Below are 25660 nucleotides of genomic sequence, written 5' to 3' on the forward strand. Positions count from 1 at the left end.
CTGAAAAACAGTATTCTACTGCCACCTACTGTTCCAAATATATATATTTTTTCAATTTCGAGTCTTAAGAATTTTTTTCATTTATGTGTACTTTCATAGCATTTTAGAGCTACAGGTTTCCTTGCAGTTTATTTTTTAGCCACTTCAACAAATAAATGAACATACTAAAGTTCAGAGAAGCCAAGTCTCATAGCTACTGACAAAACCATCCATTCATCCATCCATCCATTCATTTATTTGTCAATTATTTAACACCTGCATTAGAAAAGGTGCTGGGAATACAAAGACAAATAAGACATGGTCACTTTCTTCAAGGATCTCACAGTCTAATGGAAACACACATAAAGATTACTATAAAATGAAAAAAAAAGGATTACTATAAAACGAAGTGAATACTCCATATGGTTCACGTGTTCTGGGAGAACAGAGAAAGAGCACATAGTTACCTTAGATTGGAGGCAGGGATAGAAGGAATATGCCAAGATTCAGGGAAGTTTTCTGGAGGCCATGGTGTCTGAAGCAGATCTTTAAAGATCAGTAGGAATTAATAGATGGTTGGGGAGGGGGCTAGGAAGAAAGTTATTTGAGAAATAACATCAGAATAAAAGCAAATGTGTTATCATGAATGTGAGGAAGAAGGAGACTGGACTAAGTCATCCAGGGAGAATGTGAACAGTAGAAGAGAATGAGAAGGACAGTCAGAAAGGTCAAAAGTGAGAGCGCCATGGCAGAGGGAGGTGTGGGTTTCCAGGAGGAAGTCATCAGCCCTGTTGAATACTCTGATAATCTTCTAAAGAGCTGTTCTAACATAGTAGCATGAGCAGAATCAGATTGTGATAGGCTGGGGAGAACCTAAAAGATGAGAAGGCAAGCAGAGGGGACAGATGAGGCTGGAGAGGCAAAGGGGCTAGACCACAGGAGAATTTGTGTGTCACTTTTAGGAATCTCATTCTTGATGGCAGAGGCAATGAAGAACAAGTGAGGGGTGCGTAAAAGAGAGTGTGAGGTTCAGATCCGTGTCTAGCTGATCACTTTAGTGGTCTTATGGAAGACGGATTTTAGGGAGAGGGGAGTGTCCAGAACTGGAAGGGGGAGAGCAGTGAGGGGCATCTGTGGCGTCAATGACCTGGGGCAGGCAGAGGAGGGGCAGAGCAGAGAGTGTACTGCAGAAGTACTCGGGAGCTAAGGCTGCTGGCAAAACTTTACATTGCTGGATTTAAATTGGATATAGAAGGAGTCAAGGATGATCTTGAAGTTTTGACCAAGGTGATGGAGGTGGTATGGAGGCTACAGGAAGAAGACAATGGTGTAGAGGAGAGAGCAATTGGAACTCTGTACAAGTTGATGCTAAAGTGGTGGTCGTGTGGGGGGCGGGGCGGAAATCCAGGTGGCGCCACCATCTGGCAGGTGGATACAAAATTCTGAAGCGCCAAAAAAAAGGTGTGATTTGCACCTCATGAATATACAGGTAGGGGTCGAAATCATCAAAGTGGATGATGCAACACAAAGAAAATAAACAGAAGAGTGATATGGGAAAGAATCCCAGAGAATCCACCACTGGGTAGGACAGAGGTCAGAAGCGGACGAGCACATTATGGAAGGCGGGAAGGGTTGGGTGGAGAGGTTCATGGAGATCCAGTGAAAGAGAAAGAAAAAGCCAGTCCCTGGCAGGTGGTAATTGTTCTGGCAGCCAATAGCTAGGCCAGGATAACTCAATGCTGAGCATGAGTAACTTCACAGAATATAAACATCAGATGAGGTCACTGTGTCATTGCGATAGAACAAAATAAAAACAAGACCATTCCATAATCATATCTGAACGCAGGAAGAAAAAAAAAAACACCATGCAACTACAAAATAAGATATCGCTCTTCCTGACATAACTCAAAACAAAACACCCACATCTCTGAACCCCCTTCTAAATCACCTGACATAAGCCTAATCTTTGTGGCTAAGATCTCCTAACATCCTCCCACTGGAACATCCCCGGAGTACCCCGTGGTGTACTGTGTGCTTTGCTGCAGAGTGAACAAAACTAACTTTATTTGACTATAGGTGTGTTTCTTTTAAAAAAATTTTTTTAAATTAATTTATTTGACAGAGACAGAGCACAAGCAGGGAGAGCAACAGGCAGAGGGAGAAGCAGCCCCCCAGCCACACCCCAGAGCAGGGAGCCTGATGGGCGGCTTAATCCCAGGACCCTGGGACCATGGCCTGAGTTGAAGGCAGATGCTTAACTGACTAAGCCACCCAAGCGTCCTAGTATAGGTGTGTTCCTGATGATCTTTGAGCACCGGACTTTAACATCTTTATAGAAGCCAAGAGAGTAGAAAGTTTTATGGAGGAAGACATCACAGTATCTAGTGGAACGAAAAGATCAATGATATCTACTGAATTTGGCAAATAGGAGCTTACTGGTGACCACTATAAGAATATCTTCGGTAGGATACTAGGGGTAGACGCAGGGGTGTGCTTTTATTAGCTTGAGAGAGATAATTATGTATATTTCTTTCCAATTCTGTGTTCAGCGACATCAGGTGGTAACTGGAAATCAGCCTTGGGAGAGTTTTACATGATAGAAATTGGCAAATGCTACAAATCAAGGATTTGGGGGGTCAGAAAGTTGGTAAACATTTACCATCACACCACTGGGTAGACTAGACAGGAAGGAATAGGAGGGGAGAGAGTGGAGACAGAAGTTTTTAGGAACAGAGGAAAAGAGAGATGGGACAAGAATTAGAGGTGAAGTACAGGGTCAGCAGTGAGAAGAAGACTTCCGACTACCTGATTTCCCGTCCCACTGTGCTCATTCTACCTGCACGTGATTACTTTGGCTTATGAGTGAAAAGATGGCAGCTTAAATGGGACCATTTCATTAAGCTCAGGAGAGACTTGGTAGTGGGTTGGATGTTTACAAAGTCAGAGAAAAGGAAAGAAAGAAGGAAACCTATGGAGGAATGCTTTCCAGATTCTTACAAATGGTTATTGTGGTAAATAGCACCGGCTCTGGTGACAAATGGCCCAGGGTAGTGTATGGGTTTGCCACTCAGGGACTGTGACTTTGAGCAAGTTACTGAACTTTGTGCCCCAGTTTTCTCATCTATATGAGGATGATAATAGTGTATAACTCATTTGTGATGTTTATTGCTTTTATAACCATGAAAATCCAAAATTATAAAAATAAAAACCTTTTTTTAGATATACTTTACATCATCAGGCGCTCTGCGATTCCTAGATTATCCAGCAGGGGGAACTACTGAGCTGCCTATTCTCCACTATACGCGGTCATTTCGCTAGTATGGCTAAGAGGAATGATTGAGAAAACTTAGATCTATACAGTTGATATTCTTGTAAAGGATCTGTTCCTTATAAACATGTAAAGGCCCTTTCCAATCTTAGTAAAGTGGGAAACTTACGTGCAAATCATCATTATCACCCCTTTTATTGTAGCTGTGTGCTGGCACAATTCTTCATGCTTTACATATATTAGCATTTTAATACCCATTACAACACTATGGGTGAGCACTATACATTTTAGAGATAAGGGAACGGAGGCACAAAGAAGCTAAGTGTCCCAATGTCACACAGCTGGTATGAGAAAGGATCTGAACTCGAGTCATCTGGTTCCACAGTCTGTGAGACCTATATTAGGTACTTTCCAGTTAGAACCCAACCAGGCTGGGTTTACTCTCTTCCAGAAATTCTGAAGAGCTACTTTCCTTGTTTTCACCTCAACATGAATGAGCTCTTTTCCTCATATCTACTGGAACAAGAAAAAGAAGTTATATTTCGTCCAAAATCCTTTAGAGATCCTAAGACCCACGAAACTCACTTTGCTCCTGATCAGTTCTCTATTTATTTGTAGAATGTGATATTCCCCCCTCACAAATATTTACATTACTTTTGAAAACCCCGAGAGCATATTTTCTTTATACAATCTACACCGTATGCAGTTAACTCTTGGCGGAAGCCTCCCAGCCCCATTTATGCTATTATTCCAAAGTGAAAATATTTGCCTCTAAGGAAAATATGTGAACTTGGCTTATGTCAGACTAAGGCTGAAGAGATTTCTTCCTGTGGCTTCAAACACGAACTTTCTCAGCACGTTTCTGGGACAATTCTCAAAAATTGCCAGAGAACCATAAGACAAAATAGTATTCTTTTTCTATTGAGAATACCAAACTGAAATACAGAGAACTAAATTTTAAACATTGCTAAATATTCCCCCTTTCTCTTATATTAAATTGGTGGGAAAAGCAAGGGATTCAGAGAAAAGCTCTGAAGGTACGAGGTAAGATGTGACCTCCATTAAAAAATTGTGAACCTCATTGGATGCTTTTCATGATTTGCCCAAGGCGACCGTGGAGCCTGGCACTGAGAATTTGTTTCTCCTCAGTTGCTACTCCCAGCTGCCGTTCCAGCTCCTCCCCCAGGCCCACACTTGAGTCAATGGTGGTGACAGGGCCAGGACACTGGAGGTGGGATTTTAGGTGCTGGTTGCATGTTAGCATACGGTTTTTGTTTGAAGAAACCTCAAAATAGTAAACGAAAAGAGTAGATTAAGTGGATTTAAATAGCGACAGACCTGTGATAGGGATTGTGGACTGCTGCAGACGGGACCTGAAGGTTTCCAGGAAGCCCCATGAAACTCTTCCAAGACCGAAGTGAGCATCTGTTAAACTCAGCGCATTCATGCATTAAATGTTAATTGAGCCCCCCACCCGTCCCCGCTAACATCCAGACACAGTGCTAGACACCAGGAATACGCAGATAAATAAAACATGGCCTCTGCTGGCAAAGAGCTCCAGACCCAGCAGGTTAGGCGGGTACATAAGCAGATAAGAGTATGAAGTGAGCTACGGTACAAGGTACAAAGGTGGAGCCCGGGAGGAAGTGGCCACCTCTGCCTAGGAAGGTCGGGGACGGGCTCCTGGGTTGCGCACACACGTTCAAACGCAGTGCAGCCTTGACACACAGGTACAACGTGAATACCCATCTCAAGCTGCTTGAAACTTAAATATGGGATTGTTTAAAGTCAGACCATTATCCGACCGCAGAGATTAAATATTGAACTGGTTTGCACGGATTAAAACGGGCACCCGGTGAGGCACTGTGAAAACCACATCTGGCGTGAGAGGCTCCAGGAAGCGGGAAATGAGGCAGTGGGGAGTCGAGAAGGCGCGCGTAGGGGCAGCCCGGGCCCCCCGGACCCCATCCCTGGCCGGGCGGGGCGCCCCGCGGCTCCAGGCCGGGCGCGGGCGGGTTAGGCTCCCCCACGCCCCGTGTAACCCGAGCCCGGCCCCGCCTCTCCCCGCGCACACCCGGGCCGGCCGGGCAGGTCGGGGCGGCGCGCCGTGAGTCACCGGAATCTAGGTGGGGCCCGGGCGCCCCGAGCCGCGTCTTCCCGGGAGCCGCCTCCCTGCGGCCTCTTCCCTTTTGTCGCGCTGCCCGCGCTGGCGGGCCAGTCTCCGCGGCGTCCGAGCCCCGCGCGCTCCTCTCCTCCGCGCCGCCACCGTCGAGATGCTGCGCTGCGGCCTGGCCTGCGAGCGCTGCAGGTGGATCCTGCCCCTGCTGCTGCTCAGCGCCATCGCTTTCGACATCATCGCGCTGGCCGGCCGCGGCTGGCTGCAGTCGAGCGACCACATCCAGACATCCTCGCTGTGGTGGCGATGCTTCCATGAGGGCGGCGGCAGCGGGTCCTACGATGATGGCTGCCAGAGCCTCATGGAGTACGGTGAGTGCCGCCGCCTCCGGGAAGCCCTCCGGGCTGCGGCTGGGCCTTCGCCGCCTTCGGAGACCGCCCCAAGTTAAGGGACTGAACTGGGGCAGCGGTAGGGAGTGATGGCAATGGGGTGGAGTGTGTTTAGAGCTTAGGTTCAGGCATCCGACCTGAACAGAAGAAAGCAGTAGCAGCTTTGAGTGGCCAAAACCAGACCCAACACTGAAACGAAAACGGCCCTAGTTTAAACTATGTTTCCTGTAGACTTGGTCGGTTATGTGCCAGAGATTTTCAGCCGTCGAAAAGGTTTAGGTGAGGAAATACAATGAACAAACTGTATTTTCTTGAAGACCCACTGAAATCTCTTACCATTCCACCACCTCCTCTGATTCCTCATGAGATTAAAATAAAATATTAAAATATGTGCCTTCCCCAAGGTCGGTGTATCGTTTAACCGAAACTAAGTGAAAGCAACAAAAAGGCCCTTTCCGTCCAAGTGTTAGCAGTCATGATTTCAAGAGGGACCGCAGTATTTTTAAGCAGCAGGCTAGTTCTTGCTAGCTTTAGGGGGTGTCTTTTGGACTTAAGTCCGCCATTGTTGTTTAGAAAAACTTACTTACTTTAATCTGACTTGAAATCGACGCAGCAAACACATCTTCCACACCAGCAAAAGGAAGCGGAGTTGACAAATTTCATATAGTGCAGATCGAGTATTTTATTTTTCCAGCATGGGGGCAGCCCCGGTGTCCTACGTAATAGGCAAGACTGGAGAGGAGCACAGTCCTGTCTGCTGCCACTCCCTTCTTAGGACGGTGGGGAAGAACAGCCCCGATCTTTTGTCATTAGCAGTGTTTGCCTGGGGTGCGGGAGAGGAGGGTTTAAGTAGGAGCATAATCCAAACTTAAGGCTAAATGCTACTGAATGGGGCCTTAGCAACTGAATTTAATAGTTTTAAACTCAGAAAGAAGGCTACCCTGCCGTTTCTCATTCCCTGCCTAGGACCCATTAATTTGATTCTTTACTCTGAAGTGGCCCACGGCTTCCAAGCACAGTGTTTATTTGTGGTTCTGGGGGCCCCTATCCAGAGCTTGGTGCTGTATCTTATCTACTGTGGACTGTTTGGAAATTCCCACTAGGAACTTTACCGCAAAGGGAGGCATGGTCCTCATTAGCAGCTAATAAAATGTAAAGACTGCATGGAATTTCTCCTTTCTTAAAGTCTGTGTTTTTCCTCTCTTAAAACAAATAGAGCGCCTGCCAGTGTTTCTATTATCTCAGATCTTTTAGGTTTTAAAAGGGAATTAATATCTTTGAAGTAATGTGCTTTATCTTTTAGTTTAATCTTTTAGTTAAAACGCATTGGAGCTCAGTCTCTTGTAGGGGAACTTAACGGGACTGCTTAAACAGGCGTGTTTTTAAAGAGACTTGATAATCATACTTCAGAACAAAGACTAGTACAGACCCAAAGAGCACTCTGCAATCCCCCACGCATGTGAAGTCAACTTAGTGGCACCACAGGAAGAGAGGAGCTGGTAGAACCACCAGCAGCAGCACTACTGCTGGGACATGATCTGGCCTGCAAGGCTTTGGCTGTGACTCCAGCCCTCTTGGGAAACTCACTACAATGCAGTTCTTATTTTTCTTGACTTGCAAGATGAGCTCACCTTTGTAGGGTGTGGTGTCTTGAGCCTCAGAATGATATAGTGCTTTGTATATGGAAGGGAATAAACAGGTTTTGTTGGTTTAATTTTTTAATTAGAAGTCTAAAGCATTAACTCTTTTAATTGTAAAGGCAACACTGATCCAGTGTATAAAATATGTTTCAAATTGATGTAGAAATTGGTCTTCGGTAAAGTTCAGTTTTCCAAGTTAAAAAAATCTATTGCTACCTTTACAATGCGGCAAGACTGATATTCGTTAAGTGGGTGGTGGCTTTAACATCCCAATTAAGTTACTCCTATGACCTTTGCAAAGATAAGTATGTGTCAATAACACGTTAGACGAAGCTTTTGTGCAAGACCTAGAATCAAATAATGAATCCAGGATCCACTGTCATTATTTGTCCACGGGAAGAAGGATGTAGATGTGAACTCCCCAAAGAGAGGTCCATCTCAGGTTCCTGTGGTCAGAGATGAGTTGAGTGTTTATTATACTTACACTTCATTTTCTGCCATTGACTATTGGCTAGTTTTGCTTCACAAATATCGAAATTGTGGATTCCTACACTATAGGGCGATTTTCTAGGCATCTCTAACTTTGGAGATTTTCAGATAACCAGTAAGGCTTTTTGGAAAACAGTATGTTTACAGGAGATATCTCTAAAATGTAGTATGCAGTTTATACACACGCCTACACATGTATAAACGCAACAAGGAATAAGGTGGATCGCTCTAATTAAAATGATATCTTAGGGGTGCCTGGGTGGCTCAGTTGCTAAGCATCTGCCTTCAGATCTGCATCCTGATCACAGGGTCCTGGGATCGAGCCCTACATCAGGCTCTTTGCTCAGAGGGAAGCTTCTCCCTCTCCCAGTCCCCCTGCTTGTGTTCACTCTCTCACTGTGTCTCTCTCTGTCAAATAAATAAAATCTTAAACATGAAATCAAATAATATCTTAATATAGATGATTGAATGTGTGTATCAACTCTTAAAAAACTTCTTGATATGTACTAGAATGTAAATGTTGTGATTTACATTGAGCAAATACTATTAAGAAAGTATATCTTTTTATTACAAAGTGCTTGACCATCTCTTTCTATTAATTAATATTCATAACATTAGTATGTTCATTTTGATATTAAAAGCACAGATTATTCCTGGCAAGTCTTGGCAATCATACTAATAATAGAGACGTTTTTGTAAAGGGAAATAGTTTCTTAGAACTATGTAAAATGCAGAGCATGATACTACCCATTAGAACGATGTAAAATGCAGAATATTATATTCCCCACAGTTATCGATGGTTTTCTAAAAGAATTTCAGGTTGCTGCATCACCTCATTTTCCCTCATAAATGAACTAAATTATCCCCTGACTATTTGCTTTTACATGATATTAACAACTACAGAAATAACCCAGTTTCACAAATACCCATTTAATTTTTAAGCAAAATCATGAGTATGTAGAGCATGGAGAGAATCTCACATTTATATTTGTCCAAACAGGAAGAGAGCATTGCAATGATTGGTCTGATTTCACCCATACATAACATGCAAACTTGGATTTGCATGCATGTTCGTGCATCCTGTTTTTGTTCTGCCAGCACCCTTTCTTCTCCAGTTTTAAGAAAAAAAATACATCAGGAGATTATTTTAAATATCAGTGATACAGATTTCAAATCCAAAGCAGGCACCTACTTGTCAGGGTGGAGACTAAGGGTGATGAGTCTATGCACCAGGAATGGCAGTGGGGACCCAGGGCAGCTCAGTTAGAGTGCCTGCCTCACAAATACAGAGCCTCCTTTCTACCAGATGCCTCTGAATACCGCACAGTGCAGTGAATGGGCTGTTTTCTGCTTTTTGTTCGTTTGTTTTGCTTTTACATGAAATCAGTCTTAGGTAAGTCCAGGAATCAGAGTATTATAGGACCTATTTTTAGATCATTTAGCCCTATGGTTCTTAAACGTATAGGAGATGAGAAAGATAAGCACAAAGGGAATAGGTTTATATTGCGCTAAATTCAACTTAAAGGACTTCATGTTGAGATTAAGCTCGTGAGACCCTTTGACGGGGAGGCAGGGTGAGGTATAGAAATGTTATGGTTTTATGAAATTAGGCATTCGTAGGATAGATTATTCACTGTGGGTGGCTGTTCATGGTTTTTACACAGCAAAATAAAAAATTGGCCCCTCAATTGATTTTCATAATTAAAAATATAAATTTATATTGATTTATAGGATTCAGATGTGTGGGAACCAGTGACTGGCCCACTGGCTGCATTTAGCAGGAACTGCCCGGAAGCCTCACTCCCTTTTAAGTGGCCTAACTTGTTTTCTGCCTGCTAGCCGACACAGACTCCCAGGCTATTATAGAAGGACATAAGAGTGCACCTGTTCAAGCTTTCACCAAAGTCTGTGCCCATCAACACCACCCACAACAAGCTAAGCCTCTTCCCTTTGTTCCACAACTTAATTCAGTTCTCTGGACGCTGCTCTCTGTCTAAAAGTACTTGTCTTGTACTGATGGAGCTCAAGTATGCTTCCACGTAAATGCTACTTCCCAGCCTTTTTCATCTGACCCACTTTCAAGTCTGTGAGGATTGCTCCCCGATTCCCTGCTAGTTATCTTGTCTATGTTCATGGTACAAATCCCCGTGTTCACATCTTCCTGGGTAGGATGGTTTCCCCACTGAGACTTTAAAAGAAGACCATAAAGAGAGAACGTATCACGGTTCTCTCAAAACCCAGTGGTAAGTAGTTATCATCAGGCTCAGTTCCCAGAGAAAATGTGGAGCATGTAAAGAATCTCACACCAGTTGGATGCCATCCCATGGGGCCTTGACCGTGCTTTACTGCCTTCTAAAGCTTCTGTAAACTCGCTTCTTCGATGTAGATTTTTTTGGAGGCCTGTGACGAGTTGTTCTCTTGATTTTTGCAAATCAACATGTCCAGATGAGGGGCATCAGCATCACCTGGAAAGTTGTTATTTCACAAGATAGCCACGTGATTTGTAAACGCTTTCCAGTTTCAGAGGCCCCAGCCTGTGTTCCTGCCCATTACCTCCTCATTGGACACAGCCCAGTCTTTTTGAATATATACTCCACCCGTGGGTTATCTTTAACATTTTAATTTTTTCACCCATGATTTTAACCAGTTTTCAGTTCTGTGACCCAAAGAGTCTGACATAAAGAACCCTATACAACCAGTATGAGATCTGACCTGTTCTCAGATTTACTAGGTAGGGCCTTTGTACTATTAATAGCTGAATCTGTTGTTCTGGAAAGGAGCCCTACTCAAATTGGGTGACAGGTTGGTGTCTGCAGGACACTGAGTAAGGGGCTAGGACAGACTGTTCTGGTCAGGGTATGGTGGCCATGTATAAAACTAAAAAAAAAAAAGGGGGGGGGCGCCTGGGTGGTTCCGTGGGTTAAAGCCTCTGCCTTCAGCTCAGGTCATGGTCCCAGGGTACTGGGTTCGAGCCCCGCATCGGGCTCTCTGGTCGGCTGGGAGCCTGCTTCCCTTCCTCTCTCTCTGCCTGCCTCTCTGACTACTTGTGATCTCTGTCTGTCAAATAAATAAATAAAATCTTTAGGAAAAAAAAAAAAAAACTAAAAAAAAGAATGCAGCAAATCCATTAAAAGAAAAACTAACTTTGGAGGAACGGTTAGTGACAGTCTGCCAATTGTTGCTCACAATACTAAAAATATTAATAGTGCTCTCATCTTACAGTTTTTTGTTGTTGTTGATGTTGGTCCCCCCACCCCGCCACAAGCTTCAGTTTGGTTAATGGTTTCTAGCTTGGCATTCAAGGTATTTATTTATTTCTACTGTCTACCTATTTATTTATTTGGCTCCTTTCTTATCAGTTGACCTCACTGGTCTTTTCCTAGCTGTATTTGACTTGTAACATTGTGTTTTCACATGTCATCACTGGAAAAAAGATATAGCATTTTTCTCATACAAAAAGTTTAAAAGCATTTCCTAGGGAAAAAAATCAGAATTTCTTCAGTGACTGTTAGTGTTGATTTAAGGTTTAATCTTTGCAAGTGATGGCAAAATTAGGTAAGCTGTTCTTCATCCAATTGGATCTTTAATGAATCCTATTTACAAGTGGATTTATAAGGCCTCTGGTTTCTTTGATAATAGGAACTTGTCCAAATGGCACTTAGAAAAAAAATTAGGACATAACAGATCATAAATAACACCAAATTCATCTTCCCTTAAGGGGACAGAACAAACAGAAACCGTTCCTGCACAGAAACATGGAATCTGGTTACCTGGAGTCCTACCTGATTTGTGGTTTCTGTTCAGAGAGTGCTAATTGAGAACAAGAATCTTCCCCGCCCTCTATCACAAACCACAATTAGGAAAGGCAGTACAATTTGCATATAAAATAATAATGGTGGACAGACTTGTCTTCACAATGAAGAAGCACATTCTGCCTTTGAAGAGCCAAAGACCATCCGTCTGTTCAGTCATGGACAAGTTTTTAAAAAAATTGATGTTTTTCCGTTGGGTCAGTAGATAACGGTATAATTTAGATCATGGTAAAATATAAAAATATAAATAGTTCCCCAAAGGGTTGGGTAAATTTGCAGGTATTAAGCTCATTCTGGGTAATTAGGTAAGACCAAAGGTACTTGGGGGTACAGACTCATCTCAACTTTTCAAAATGTATGTCATGGAGATTTGCCATGTCTACATGGCTGTTGGTCCCCTTCTTGGGCAGGATATTGGGCTGGGCTGACCCTGCTCAGACCTGGGAGGGTCCATCTCATCATTTTACAGCAACATAGTCATTGATATTAGAAGGCAGGTTGTCTTGCTCCATATTCATCAGCCAGATCTTTAAAACCGTGCCAAAATCTGGGTCTTCAGTGATAGTTAAGTGATTCATTCTGGGTGTTCCCATGCTGTAGGAGCAGGTTACATGCCTTCTACTTCCAGAGAAGACTTTCTCAAGACAAGAAACCACTTAATTTGCCATTTTGATTTTCTTTAGACTCAGCATGTTAAGTAAACAAGCCACAACGGAATTATTTCACACAGCATAGGCCAGGTGCTTAACATGGGCTGTGTTTCTGTTTGTGCTCACCTGTTGGCTTCAGGTTAGGTGAACTGGCTTGCTGGTTTCTTAATTTCTTTCAAATTACACCTCAGCTATCATGTTAGAGGGGGTAGTAATAGCAATAGTCTGTATTTATCTTCCCCAAATAAATAGGAGTAATTATTGATGTTACTCTACGAAGCTACATCATGCACGACTTGTTTAGCTAAACCTTAATCTGTGACTGTCAAAGTTTGGTTATCAAAATATGCTCTTTGTTAGGGAGTTTTGTTTTTTTTTTTTAAAGATTTTATTTGTTTATTTGACAGACAGAGATCACAGGTAGACAGAGAGGCAGGCAGAGAGAGAGAGAGAGAGAGGGAAGCAGGCCCCCTGCTGAGCAGAGAGCCCGATGCGGGACTCGATCCCAGGACCCTGAGATCATTACCTGAGCCGAAGGCAGTGGCTTAACCCACTGAGCCACCCAGGCGCCCCTTTGTTAGGGAGTTTTATTGTTGTTATTGAGAATTCACATTCTGCTTTGCAGCCTTCCTCAACGTTTGCATTCCTCTGCATGCTTATGTAGATGTCACCTTTTGTTATGGTTTGTAACCTGTGAACTCAAAAGGAAAAATCAGTATCTACTTCTTTGAATTTAATAGTTGGATTTAATTGAATGTAATGATTGGTGGTAGCCATAAAAAAAAAAAAAGTCTATAGAATGTGGCTATAATTGACGATGGGTCACATCCTGAAAATTACATGCTCTTGTTTTTGCCAGGGCTGATCTGGTCCCATAAGGAAATGAATAATCTCTCTCAGTTCTTCTCACACTTTAGCATGGATGTAAGAAACGTCAGTAAGGAGCAGATTCCTGGGTACTACCTCTTGAGTTCTGATTCAGTGGGTCAGGAGTAAAACCTGGGTGGATGTGCACATGACTCTCTTTCTCGAGTACAATACAGAAGAGTAGGTCAAGAGAGCATGTTCGTCCATCAGTGAATGAATGATTGGATAAATAAAATGTGGGAGATCTGTACAACAGAATTTTTTTGGCCATAAAGAGGGATGGAGTACTGGTACCTGCAAATACGGATGAGCCTTGAGGGCACTAATCTAGGTGAAAGTAAACAGTCACAAATGGCCATGCTGTATGGATCCCATTTATAGGAAATGTCCAGAATAGGCAAACTGATAGAGACAGAAACTAGATTAATTGTTGCTGGAAGCTGGAAGAAGGGGAGAATTGTGAATGACCTCTAATGGATATGGGGCTTCTTTTTGGGGGTGATGAAAATTTTGGAATTATAAGCGGTGATGATTGCACCACCCTGTGAATATAGTAGAGACCTCTGATTTGTATACTTTGAAAGAGTGAATTTTATGGGATATAAATTACATATCTGAAGAGTCATGCTTTGGATTTATCCAGGTTGGAAATCAAACTCTGCCTGAACCACTCACAGTGGCAATTGCTATGTGGCAATGGGCAGGTCACTTGAACTTTCAAAGTCTTAGTATATCCTCATTTCTAAAGAAATGATGATAAACATTTTTTTAAAAAAAAGTTTAAGTAATCTCTACACCCAACGTGGGGCTTGAATTTACAATCCTGAGATCAAAAGTCCCATGCCCCACCAACTGAGCCAGCCAGGTGCCCCAGTAAAGAGATGATGGTAGTATGAACTTTTAAAGTGTATTGTGGGGTGTCTGGGTGACTCAATTGGTTAAGCGTCTGACCCTTGATTTAGGCTCAGATCATGATCTCAGAGTCGTGAGAGAGAGCCCCACATCAGGCTCTGCAGTCAGCGTGGAACCTACTTAAGATTTTCTTTCCCCTTCATCTGTGCCTCCTCCGCTCCCTCTCTTAGGAAAAAAAAAAAGACATTAAAAGTTACTGTGAAGATTTAGTGAACTAATGCATGTCCAGTTCTTAGCACAGTGCCTGGCCAGGGCAATTACATCATCAATGTCAGTTAAGCCCTCTAGAAAGCAGGTTGTGTGGGAAGAGATTTTTGAAATCAGTGCAGGTTGCACAACAGGAATTACTGACTGGAATTGTTAACCTGGGTATCATGGTTCTCCTATTTCCATGGGCTGACGGTAGAAGGATACAAGACTGGAAGTGCCCACGCAGATTTTCAAAACCAGAACTCAATTTTCACTTCATCCTGATTGTTTTTAAGAGTCCTATCCATCATTAAGAACTCTTGCGCTATAAATTCTGAATACTTCAGAAGTTAAAATTTAGACAAATAGTGGGATATATTTATACCTAAATTTGTTATAAAAATCAAAGCTTCTTTATAATTAAATCACTTTCGTGCACCTCTCTGTCTAGTCGTCAGTATGCTTTTCAATGGTTATTTTGGCACAGGACCAAACATTAATATAAAACAAAGATCTTTTTAAAGGTATTTGAACCATTTCCTAAAGAAATCACAACTTAATTTTTCAGTACCAAAAGTGTTGTTTATTATATGTTATGTTAGAACTTGCATGAACCTTTTATATTTATTTATTTTTAAATATTTTATTTATTTGAGAGAGTGCAAGACAGTGGAGTGAGAGAGAGCATGAGTGTAGGAGGGAAGAAGGAGAGAGCCTTTGAAATATACCTGTTTATATGCCTCTTTATTACGTGAGAAAGAGTTGAATGAATTCTAACTTTCATTTCAGAGCTAGAAACATTTACCCCAAGTCTGAGGGGAGAAGGTATTATCACAAGCAATATATTAGTGCCTTCCGTATGAATTGCCTATTCTTCCCTTGAGATATGGAGATGCTTAATTCCCGTCAAAAACAGTCTTTCTACCAAATATTTAAAAAAAAAACTTCTACTGATACTTTGATAGGTGATTATTAAATGTGGCCCGTGTGTCTTATTCATTTCTTTTCTCTTACAGCGTGGGGAAGGGCAGCGGCCGCCATGCTCTTCTGTGGCTTTATCATCCTGGTGATCTGTTTCATCCTGTCCTTCTTTGCCCTCTGCGGACCCCAGATGCTCGTCTTTCTCAGAGTGATTGGAGGCCTCCTGGCCCTGGCTGGTAAGACAGGTTCTTCATTCTTACCTTCAGTAGGCATCTCTGTAATACTGTCCAACCCACAATCCTTGACAATTACACTTCCGGGTCTGTTGTCAGGAGATGTGTCACCATGCGCAAAAGTAACGGAGACATGGGCTTTTAGGTCTAGGTCCCTTTCCTCCTGTGTCTCAGGCAGTAGCCCATGTTTCCAGTCCATGCTGCGTGACCCCACGTCCATGTCCAGTGACACCCTGCTTTGAGGGACCAGAGCTGACAACAACAGCTGACAACAATCACGGCACTTTTTCCATTGTGGCCCCAGGGCTGTCCTCCTGTGAGCCCCATGCTGAGCCCATTTTGCTTATAGAAGGAATGTTACAATCTTATGATGTAGCGGGTCATAGAAAGTTTTTCTACAGTGGGACAGGAGACCCTAGGATGGGCCAGGTCCGGAACTTGTATCATAGAGCTGATTCTGCAGTATGGGAGATTTAGTGATGCAGGTGGGTGTGGTCAGAGTGAACATTTATTAATGGAATACCAGAACTAGGGCTCTTGGAGCACAACTGGTTGGCACCGCTGGGTGTAGACTTAGTGTCTTAATGTTACAGAGCGAAAATGTGTTCCTATCCTCTGACGTGGCAACAGACATGAGAAATATGATGTGAAAAGAATACAGAGCACAACATAGCATGTGTGTGCTCATTATAGCTCCATGGAGTTATGCATGTTCATGAAAAAAGAAAACAAAAGTCAATTTAATCAAGTTCTTTTTTTTAAAGTTGCTTAAAATGTTAATATGATTAATAGTAAGTGTAATAGGGTGACTCTAATGCCAAAGAGGATAGAAGTCTTCTTGACCTGTGTTTTCTTTCTTAGATCCTCCTTATACTCCCCCAAGAGAAACACTCCGGTGTTTCTCTTCTCCCAGCCTGGAATGCTGTTCCCTCTGACCTCCATCTCTCCCTTTCTATTTACTCCTCAGATTCTCGCCTCCTCTGCAGGCTTTCCTGGTGTTTCTCTGTTGATCATTCACATCATTGGCTTATAGATTCATTTAGTTACTCATTTATTAAATGAATATTCCAATCATGTGCTGTTAAATATCAATATTGTCAAATATATGTGCGTGTGTGCACACACATGTGTGTAGTTGTATATATATTATTTTTACTAGCCCTGAAAATATTTACTGTGTTTGGCACAGGAAATACCAAGATGAAAACCTACCACCCTGCTTTCAACGGTACACCATAGTGTTGCACTTTTTACTTTAGTAAACACAAAGCTTATACAGGTACTAAAGAAGGGTTCTCTAGTTGCCTTTCGTCTGTGTTTCATATAATCAGCATTCTGCTCAGTGTCATGTCTCTCTGACATACAAGAGTCCATAACGTGTTCTGGCTCATGCCGAATAGATCCCCCCCGACCCCAAGTCCCTTTCATTGACAGGAAGTGGATTTAACACTTATTTAAAGACAAAAAACCAGTTGTGGCAGAGGGAGTTGACCTGTTGTTCCCTTCCATTCATTTGTGCATTTGTATTCACTTGGGGATGCTTTTCTTCCCTTTAGCCGTATTCCAGATCATCTCCCTGGTGATTTACCCTGTGAAGTACACCCAGACCTTCAACCTTCATGCCAACCCGGCTGTCACTTACATCTATAACTGGGCCTATGGTTTTGGGTGGGCGGCCACGATTATCCTGATCGGCTGTGCCTTCTTCTTCTGTTGCCTTCCCAACTACGAAGATGACCTTTTGGGTAATGCCAAGCCCAGGTACTTCTACACATCTGCCTAAGGTGGGAGTGAGCAGAAGATCACTGCTGCCAAGACGGATCCCAGAGCAAGACACTGCCTTCGCCAGCATCCTTTGAACCCATTTTGTGGGCAGTGTTCATCTCATTAAACTAGTCAATGCTAAAATAATTTGGGAGAAAATATTTCTTAAATGGTATTACAGTTTCATATTCATCTTTTATATATGTTTTGTAAACAAAGCTAACTTCTTTAAACTAATGACCTATGATATGCCAATATCCCCTTATATCTATAAATACCATTTATATGACATTTGTAAAAGAATATGAATATGAAATGTAACCACTATATAAGGCAAAAATGAGAAGGCTTCAAAGATTGGACTGACCTGATCGAGTTTCTGCTTTTCCCAGGTGGAATGGACTGTGTCCATTAAGAGCCAACGAAAAGAGAGAGAGATTAGTAAGAATTGTCAGTGACCAAATATCCTAAAAGAAATGCAAAAAATAAATATTTTCCAAGCCTTCACTTATTTAAAGAAGCGAAAAAGCTTCCTCAATGCATATTGTTTGTGAGAATTTCTAACTAATATCCTGATCTTTTTTGTGAATCTTTCTGTTACCATGCTATGGCAACTAGGAAAGTATTCTTTCATACCCAAAGCCTGCAGCTTTTATTAAGGCCTCCTTATGTAGTGAAAGGTTAAGACGAAATTTTTTTCTTTTAAAGTGGTTTATAGGGTTGGGGTGTGGGAAAATGCTGTATTAATAAATCTGTACTCTTTTGTGTCTATATGTTCAGGAACACAGTAGATGGATTCAAAGATGGGCTGGGTCTAATTCATCATGACTGATAGGCATGAACCAGTGGTTTAGTAAAGCTTTCGGAGCTCCATTCCTCTCACAAAGTCACTAAAATAGCCGAAGGAGAGGAAGTGGCTTGAATTGTTCATCTCAGGTTTGGCTGGGCTCTAATCATATAGACACAGCTTCTGGTAGATTGCGGTTGTAAACACCACCTTCAATGTAGACAAACCTGGTCTTCCTTGGAAAAAGAGATACAAAATACCTGATGTGAGACATACAGAATTCAGGGATGTGAGATTTCTCTGAATGGCAAATAGAGGATATATCACATGGACTATGTTTTGTTTTTTTTTTTAACCATTTGTATTTACATAGTGAAAACCAATTCATTTTATATATCAAATTATTATTTTGTAAGTCGCAGGAGAAGCAATTGCAGTTTTCATTATGAATTTTTCCCAATAAACCAGGTGTTTAATCTTATTCCTAGTTTGTAGTTTTTGGTCTTGCTTTTTTTCCTTTTTCAACTCTGGGGAAGGGAGTTTTTAAAAGATGCTTTGGATGGGGAAAAATAATAAGAACATTGGATAAAATGAGAAGCAGCTTTTTCTTAGCTTGAAGGATCTTGCTTATTTTAGGTTTCCCATAACACATTTGAAGGGACTTTCACGGATTCAGGGAGTCTGCTCCCTGGACTTCTTCCTCAATGACCAATACCCAACACACAGATCCTATACAGCCTCTGTCCAGTGCTACCACCAGAGGGAAATGGCCTAAGAGACTTCTCAGGGAATGTTTGTGTGGTTTAGCAAAGGTTCATTCTTCTCTCATCTTCCTGCTTGAAATGGGATCACTCAGGGAGTGAGACAGCAAGTAGTTTCTTCTATTCTCCTTGTCCACCTTCCTGTCTGATCATGGTTTTACAGTATGGGTTGTAGGTTAATTCCCCTCTGGTGTGTGGAAATGTGAAGATGGGTTGTTGGGTGGCGTACTAGGAGATTGGACATACTTCTTAGTGCTTCTATTGGCTAGTTGGCTCTTGGTGGTCAATTTTTTTCTGTGTTTTTCAAAATATGAGGTTAATGTTTCTCATCATAAATTTAGAAGAAAGTCACCTGGGTGATTATTTATACCAAAAATGTTCAAAAATTCCGTGGCAGGTAGAGGACTTGAAGTGATAACTAACAATGCTAAAAATGTCATCCTCTAAAACGGAAGTAACTCAAAAGATAATGAATAGCTAGACATTAAGAAACTAGAACACCCATTATACCTCAAAAGTATTATCAGATACAAGGTTCTCTAAAGTGAGCATTCCTGTCTTTGGATACTTCCCTGTCCAGCTGTCTTCTTCACCTCCTTAATAAGTTATACACTATATTCTAATGATGCACATTTAGAAAAAAAATATGGCTTCCTGGGACCAATGGTCTATATTAACAGAAGAATTTCAACTTGAAATGTTTATAACAAAGACACACTGAGTGTTGTTACTTTGGCTAAAATGTTCCACTTCTTTCAGCCTTGTTCAGGAATAGCCTTGTTGATTGATTTTCACCAGAACAGATACATTTATGTCATAAATGGAGCTATAGAATTCCAGAGCATTCTGGAGAGTAATGAAGAATTTGACTAAGAAACCACCTGAAGACTAACAATGCACTGTATGGCATTTCCCCCAGTAAAGCTAGGTGACTTTTGGCTCTGTAAGTATATCAGGAGTCTCCACCCTTTAAATAAGCAGTTAGAGGTTCCCAAACAATTATCTCACACTCATGGTATAAGTAATCAGATATGCTTGGTGCCATCTACTGTTGAACGTAACAAAGAAGTAATATGTCAAGTTCTTTCAGTTGTCACACAAGATAACTATGGATTGTAATTACTTTTCGCTTCAAAACCATATACTGCAGAACTGACAATAAAGTTTGATAGGCTTTCCTTTTCTAAGGAAATGAAAACAGTGGGAGAATATAGTCCTAATATCTTCATTATGTTGGTTTTTGCTATAACCCCCTGCTGAAAGACAGTCCTATTCATAAAATAAACATGAATGCTGAGTCAACTTGTTTTGTTTTTCTAGGCATACCCTTAAAAGCCATATTTGAAACTCATCCAACTTTGGCACTTGTTGGCTGTGCAGGCTTGGGGCAGTTTACTTCCCACTAGCCTTATAACCTCATGCATAAAGTGATTGCAAATGATCATTTTCTCCTTCAAAATTCTTTGATTCAGTGTGTTTGTATTTGTTAATTTACTTAAATATTCTTGGGAAAAAGCAAATACGGTAAAGTGAGGCTATTTTTTTTTTTTTAATGTGGCCCTTTTCCAAGCTGACTTTCACAGCTAGAGACAATGACTAAAATTTTAATACCGTGATAGAATTTTCTTTAATTGAAAATGAAAGAAGATTCCTATAATTGGAAGAACCACTAAATAAATGAATGTGAACTCTATCATGAGCAAAAGTAACCCTAAAGCTTAGAATAAAAGCTTTATGTATATTCCAGGGAACTTCTGATTCAAGATGGTGGAGTGGACTCCATTAAATCCATCATTTCTGACTAATATGGGAAAAAATGTAGAATAATAAATAAGTACTAGAGGAATTAAATCCATACCAAGATAAGGGTCCATTAGCTGACCAGAGGCTTTGTCAAATTTGAGAAGATGAAAAATGAGTGATATCGTCAACACTGGAGTGAAGCCACTACCCTGAATAAACTCAACTTGGCTGTTGGAGAGTTAACAGCTGTGCTGCCTGATAACTGGCAAAGAGGTGTGGAGTTTGGGGATGCCTGGGTGGATCAGTTGTTAAGTGTCTACCTTTGGCTCAGGTCATGATCCCAGGGTCCTGGGATTGAGCCCCGCATCGGGCTCTCTGCTCAGCGGGAAACCTGCTTCTCCTTCTCCCACTCCGCCTGCTTGTGTTCTCTCTCTTGCTGTGTCTCTGTGTCAAAAAAATAAATAGAAAATCTTAAAAAAAAAAAAAAAAGAGGTGCAGAGCTTGGAGCTGGCAGAGAAAAGAGTAGCCCTGGGAAAGGGGGAAGATGTAAATCAGGGCAATTGGTCTGCTCCATGAAGAGTGTGCCCATTGGTCTGTCCCCCCTTCCTCCCACCAGACTCTCCTACCCCTTAGAGAAGGGAACAATTGACCTGTAGGCAAAACCCAGAGATGACGATCACCCTTATTAAATAGTATGGTCTGTTCTAAGTGCTTCCCATGTTCTAACCCATACAAACTCATCTTGACCCTCTGATATGGGTTTAGTTTATTATTAATTACTCAAAGGAGGAATGAAAACATAGGAACATGAAATAACTCTCAAGATCAGACAGCTAGTAAATAATAGGAATAATAAGTGCAAAATACGGTATTATGGTATTTGGTGTAGTGGGGAATAGTATACCAGGTAATACTACCAGACGAGTACTTGTGGGCTTCCCCCTTCCCCCACTGTATTGGTGTGGGGCCCTTAACCTCTTCTACTTCTCCATACTCTAGGGAAGGATGTGCCTTCCCAGTGTGTTTGGGGGACTGGTGGGGAGGTATTGTATAATGGGAAGGTGTAGAGTAAACGAGAAGGTGGAGGGCCAGAAGCATAAAGGGCGAGGTCTGGGTGGGGGCAGCTAAAGAAAATAAATGGGAGAAAGGAAAAAAAGGGATTTAATAATAGATTTCTTTATCTGTGTATCTCACTGCATGGAGTTGGAGAAACGCAGTCCACACTGGTTTGAGTTTTCATGATTGTGCTCTCTTTTTTTGGATCACTTCTCTGTGATTGGACCACGTGAGTCATCACTTTGTAAGTGTTGCAGGTGTAAGCCAGGGGTGTGGCTGAGACGAGAGGATTCCGTCTTGACTTGGTGGCTTGATGGAAAGGGCCTCATAAATAAAAACCCAGCAGCATCTTTCTGAAGCCCTTGTTTTTAGTTTTCTTAACTTGTACTGCTTTTGATATCGCAGATTACTGGTCTTAACTTTTTTAGACATTAGAATCATCCATACATTACAGAATGTCATGAGTCTTCATTATTTATTGATTACCTTGAAATATGTGTGAACACATAGTATTCTCACAACATATAGAGTACCTTGGTATAGATAGATCATATTTTGTCCTTCAGCTTTTGTTATGCTAGAGAGTATTCCTTATCAGAAATAGAAACAAATAGAAAAAGGGCTCCTTTTCACTTTCCTGCCACACTGTGCATAGATCTTTTTCCCTAAGCACTCTTAACAGCTTCCAGTTTCACCTGATTGTCTGCACAACTGTTTAATCTGAAATATAGCCATGCTTTTTTCATATAAAAATATTTTGCATTGCAGTTATTCAACTCTCCACCTCCCTTCTCCAAATCTTCAAATAAAATGGAGCAGATATGAATGAAACTTGACCTATTGGGGGACATCATTGTCTCCTTGGAAGCCATTGTTTGAACTCCCAGTACCTTGACTTTGACTGCGGTGGAAGATACGAGTAAAGGTTTATAATAATCCTCCCATACTTAATTCCCTTCCGTAGAAAGAAATTCAAAGAATTACCAGGAAAACCAAAACAGAAATTACAGCAATTTTTAAATCTAAATTGTGGTGAAAGAGGGATGACTCTGAACCAGAGTATTTCATACACTCATGAAGTAAGGAATCCCACTCCTCCATCAGGGGCAAGAGCACATAGCTCAGGGAACTTGGGATGAAGAGACTGCATTCCAGCTCCTTCCTTTGAATTCTCTCCTTTCCTCACTCCTTCTGCAACTGTATGTTTGTTTTGTTTTGCAATGGAGTGTTAACAACAGGTCTACTGAGGTCAAAAGGTTGCTGTATCTCACCCCTGTGGATATGGTTTCAGGTTTTAAAAAAACTCCTGAAGACAGACCAAGATTGGGACCTATAAACAATAAATCTTTGAACACTGGAAAAAAAAAAAAAAAAAGAGATTGGGACCTGCCAGTCAATGTTCAGAGTCTTGTTTGAGATCATTCTTCCGGGAATTGGGCTTGCCTTGTCACATGTACAGCTCATTGTTCCTGGATTTCACAAGTCCGCTAATTATCTGGGTGTATTTTCTGGGTGTGGCAAAGGGGAGGATAACACACCTCAGGTGTGGGAAAAGACAGCCGAAAAGGAAAGTTAAAAGAGGCTCAGAACCTGTCAAGTTAAAGATGTTCCACTTGTACTCCTCTGTGTTTCACTGTCGATCTAGGAATTTACTCTCCTTAGCTGTGGAGATAAAGAAAAACTCAGAAGATGTGCGTGTATATGTGTGTGGTGTGTAAAGCTAGCTCTCTGGTGAAGAAATGGAACCCTGTTGATTTAACTGAAATAAGGTTGTCTTAGTGATAATGAGTCACCAAATAATCTTAATAGACAGTTGTACAATGGTTTGCTCAGCCAGTTTTTCCAGTACAAAGAGTCAAGGTAATTAGCCTGCAATTATCAACTGTTTTTGAATGGGTTACTTTCAAGAGGGAACACTTAGATTTGGAACAGAAACTGAACTAAATCACTAAAAGTCAGTTTAATGAGACTTTGAAAGCAAGTTCCATGTGTGAATCCTCTGTTTCTCTTTCTATATTTTCTGTTTGGTTGACAGCGGATATTCTTTAATTAACAGTCTTCATTGACAATGGGTGCTTCCAAATGCCACCCCACCCAATTTCTAGTCAAGTAACACCACAATGCCTAAACATTTTTTTTAAGGAAAAGAAAAAAACACAACAGAAAGGAAAAAATGATTTCAGTCCAGACAGAGAAGATTGAAAAGCTAAAGTACATATAGGAAACTGACTTTGGCAAGGATGGCTTTCATGCTGATAGACCATTGGAACAATTGTCTCTTCTGAAGATGTTGGTCAGAAGTTAGGTACATTGAGGCTGGAGACATCGCCATGAGAAGAAATGAATTCTTGGCAGGCCCCAAACAAATACAAATGCCTCAGAGCAGCACATTAGCCACGCAGAATGTTCCCAGCCTGCCCTCTGGGGTGGTTCTCTGGGTGGGGGCTGCGCCATCCCTTAAGAGGAGTCCCACTGGGCAGCCCTGGCTGGGAGATCAGGGCATCCAAATACCACAGTGGAACAGTCCTCAGTTAAAGGAGGAGCCCCAGTAGGAATGAAAATTGCTTACCAGGATTGTTTTGAGAAGTTAGTCAAGCCTTCTTCCATGTTTTCCTGCACACCCCACCCCCATTTGCCTCCTCAGATTTTCCTCTGTGAGGCTCAGAAACAGAGGCAGCTCTCACCATCGACATCAAGGACTTACTACTACCAATGCGAACGCACTCCCTGTTCTCCAATTTATGTCTTTAAAGGGTAAATACAACATTCAGAAATATTACCGATTAGGGCGCCTGGGTGGCTCAGTCGGTTAAGCAGCTGCCTTTGGCTCAGGTCATGATCTCAGTGTCCTGGGATCTAGTCTTGCATCAGGCTCCCCAGGGAGCCTGCTTCTCTCTCTGTCTTTCATGAATAAATAAATAAAACCTTTTTAAAAAAAGAGGAAACACTAATTCTGCTTAAAAAAAAAAAAAAAACAAAAAACACCAAGTAAAGTCAAAGCTGAGTCAAGCGATGTTTGTCATTTTCTGGTCACATGTACTGCAAATACACAGACCTTAAGGGAAACTACACATTGAACGATATGTTAAGAAGTAATAAATACCCCAGTAATGTTCCTCAGCTCAGAAGGCTGCCTGCACACTTCTGCCCTAAGAGGCTAACAAGAAGCTTCCGGCCACAACTGGCTGATTTTTAGCCTAATTGTCCTAATGGGGCTCTCTGGGGACCCCTGTATGAGCTGTCTGTTAGGAATGCACAAAGGGGCTGTCCTGGGACCCTGGGAGAGCTGAGTTGCTGAAGGAAAAGCCATTTCAAGCACGCAGTCTGCTAACCTTCCGCCTGAGTCACCTCAGTGTAGCTGGGCTGGTCCTCAGGGGCTTCTGTATAAAACATGCCTAGCTGTTCACATGCTTTCACACAACAGATTTTTGTTCTAAGAAGAGGTAAGAAAAGTGTTAGAACTGATGGCTGTGTAATCCTAAGGCCACTTTGGGAACTACACAAAGAGTGGCAGACTATTAAACATGAGACAGCCTGTTGCTGTGGTCTTTTTCTTAGCCGGTCCTCCATGAGGAAAGCACTGTTTGGGGACTCGTGTTTGTTTTGGTAACAGAGCAGCCCAATCTGTCCCTTCAACCCGTCCCTCAAGTTCTCACGGCATGAGTTAGAACTGGTGGGAAAGTGTAGACAACTCCTATATTCTGAAACATAGCTTTCTCTTGAAACACCTTTTCCATTGACCAACGAAGGTGGGAAAAACAGGCAAAATGAGAATCCGCAAAGAGGCATTGGAGGGCTTATATTCGTGCCAAGCTGGCATGTTCAACATGGGTTTCTCATTTGCAGAAATAACTGGTAAGATGGTACAAATGCTTTTAAGACTTTTATGAAAAGGAAATCACCATATAGAATCACCTAATATTCTCTGCAGAAGATGAGAGATCAGATTTTCACAAGAAAGATGCATACAGGAAGTTCCAAAAACTATTCCTCTTCTGGATATTAGCAGTTATTACTAAAAAGGATTCTACAGTCAAGTAATTGCAATAATAGCTCCTTGTCTCACTTCTTTACTGTGTGCCAG

The 25660-nt window shown here is 41.8% G+C and overlaps 1 protein-coding gene across 1 annotated transcript; it reads left to right on the top strand.

The window, feature by feature from the left end:
* Window positions 1-5400: 5400 nt before the first annotated feature.
* LOC122906216 (p53 apoptosis effector related to PMP22) lies at window positions 5401-18497 on the top strand. Its single transcript, XM_044247943.1, has 3 exons — window positions 5401-5734; window positions 15328-15468; window positions 17022-18497. Exons 1-3 carry the CDS (start codon window positions 5521-5523, stop codon window positions 17246-17248), a joined length of 582 nt encoding a protein of 193 aa, XP_044103878.1. The 5' UTR covers window positions 5401-5520; the 3' UTR covers window positions 17249-18497.
* The last annotated feature ends 7163 nt before the right edge of the window (window positions 18498-25660 follow it).

Source organism: Neovison vison, chromosome 1 (genome assembly GCF_020171115.1).
Source record: "Neovison vison isolate M4711 chromosome 1, ASM_NN_V1, whole genome shotgun sequence".
NCBI lineage: Eukaryota > Metazoa > Chordata > Mammalia > Carnivora > Mustelidae > Neogale > Neogale vison.

What these genes read in the sequence shown, in the direction of transcription:
- LOC122906216 (XM_044247943.1), top strand. Translation starts at nt 5,521, where the DNA reads ATGCTGCGCTGCGGCCTGGCCTGCGAGCGCTGCAGGTGGATCCTGCCC. An exon ending in CCAGAGCCTCATGGAGTACG is followed by an intron (nt 5,735 to 15,327) that starts GTGAGTGCCGCC and finishes TTTCTCTTACAG; the next exon opens with CGTGGGGAAGGGCAGCGGCC. An exon ending in AGGCCTCCTGGCCCTGGCTG is followed by an intron (nt 15,469 to 17,021) that starts GTAAGACAGGTT and finishes TCTTCCCTTTAG; the next exon opens with CCGTATTCCAGATCATCTCC.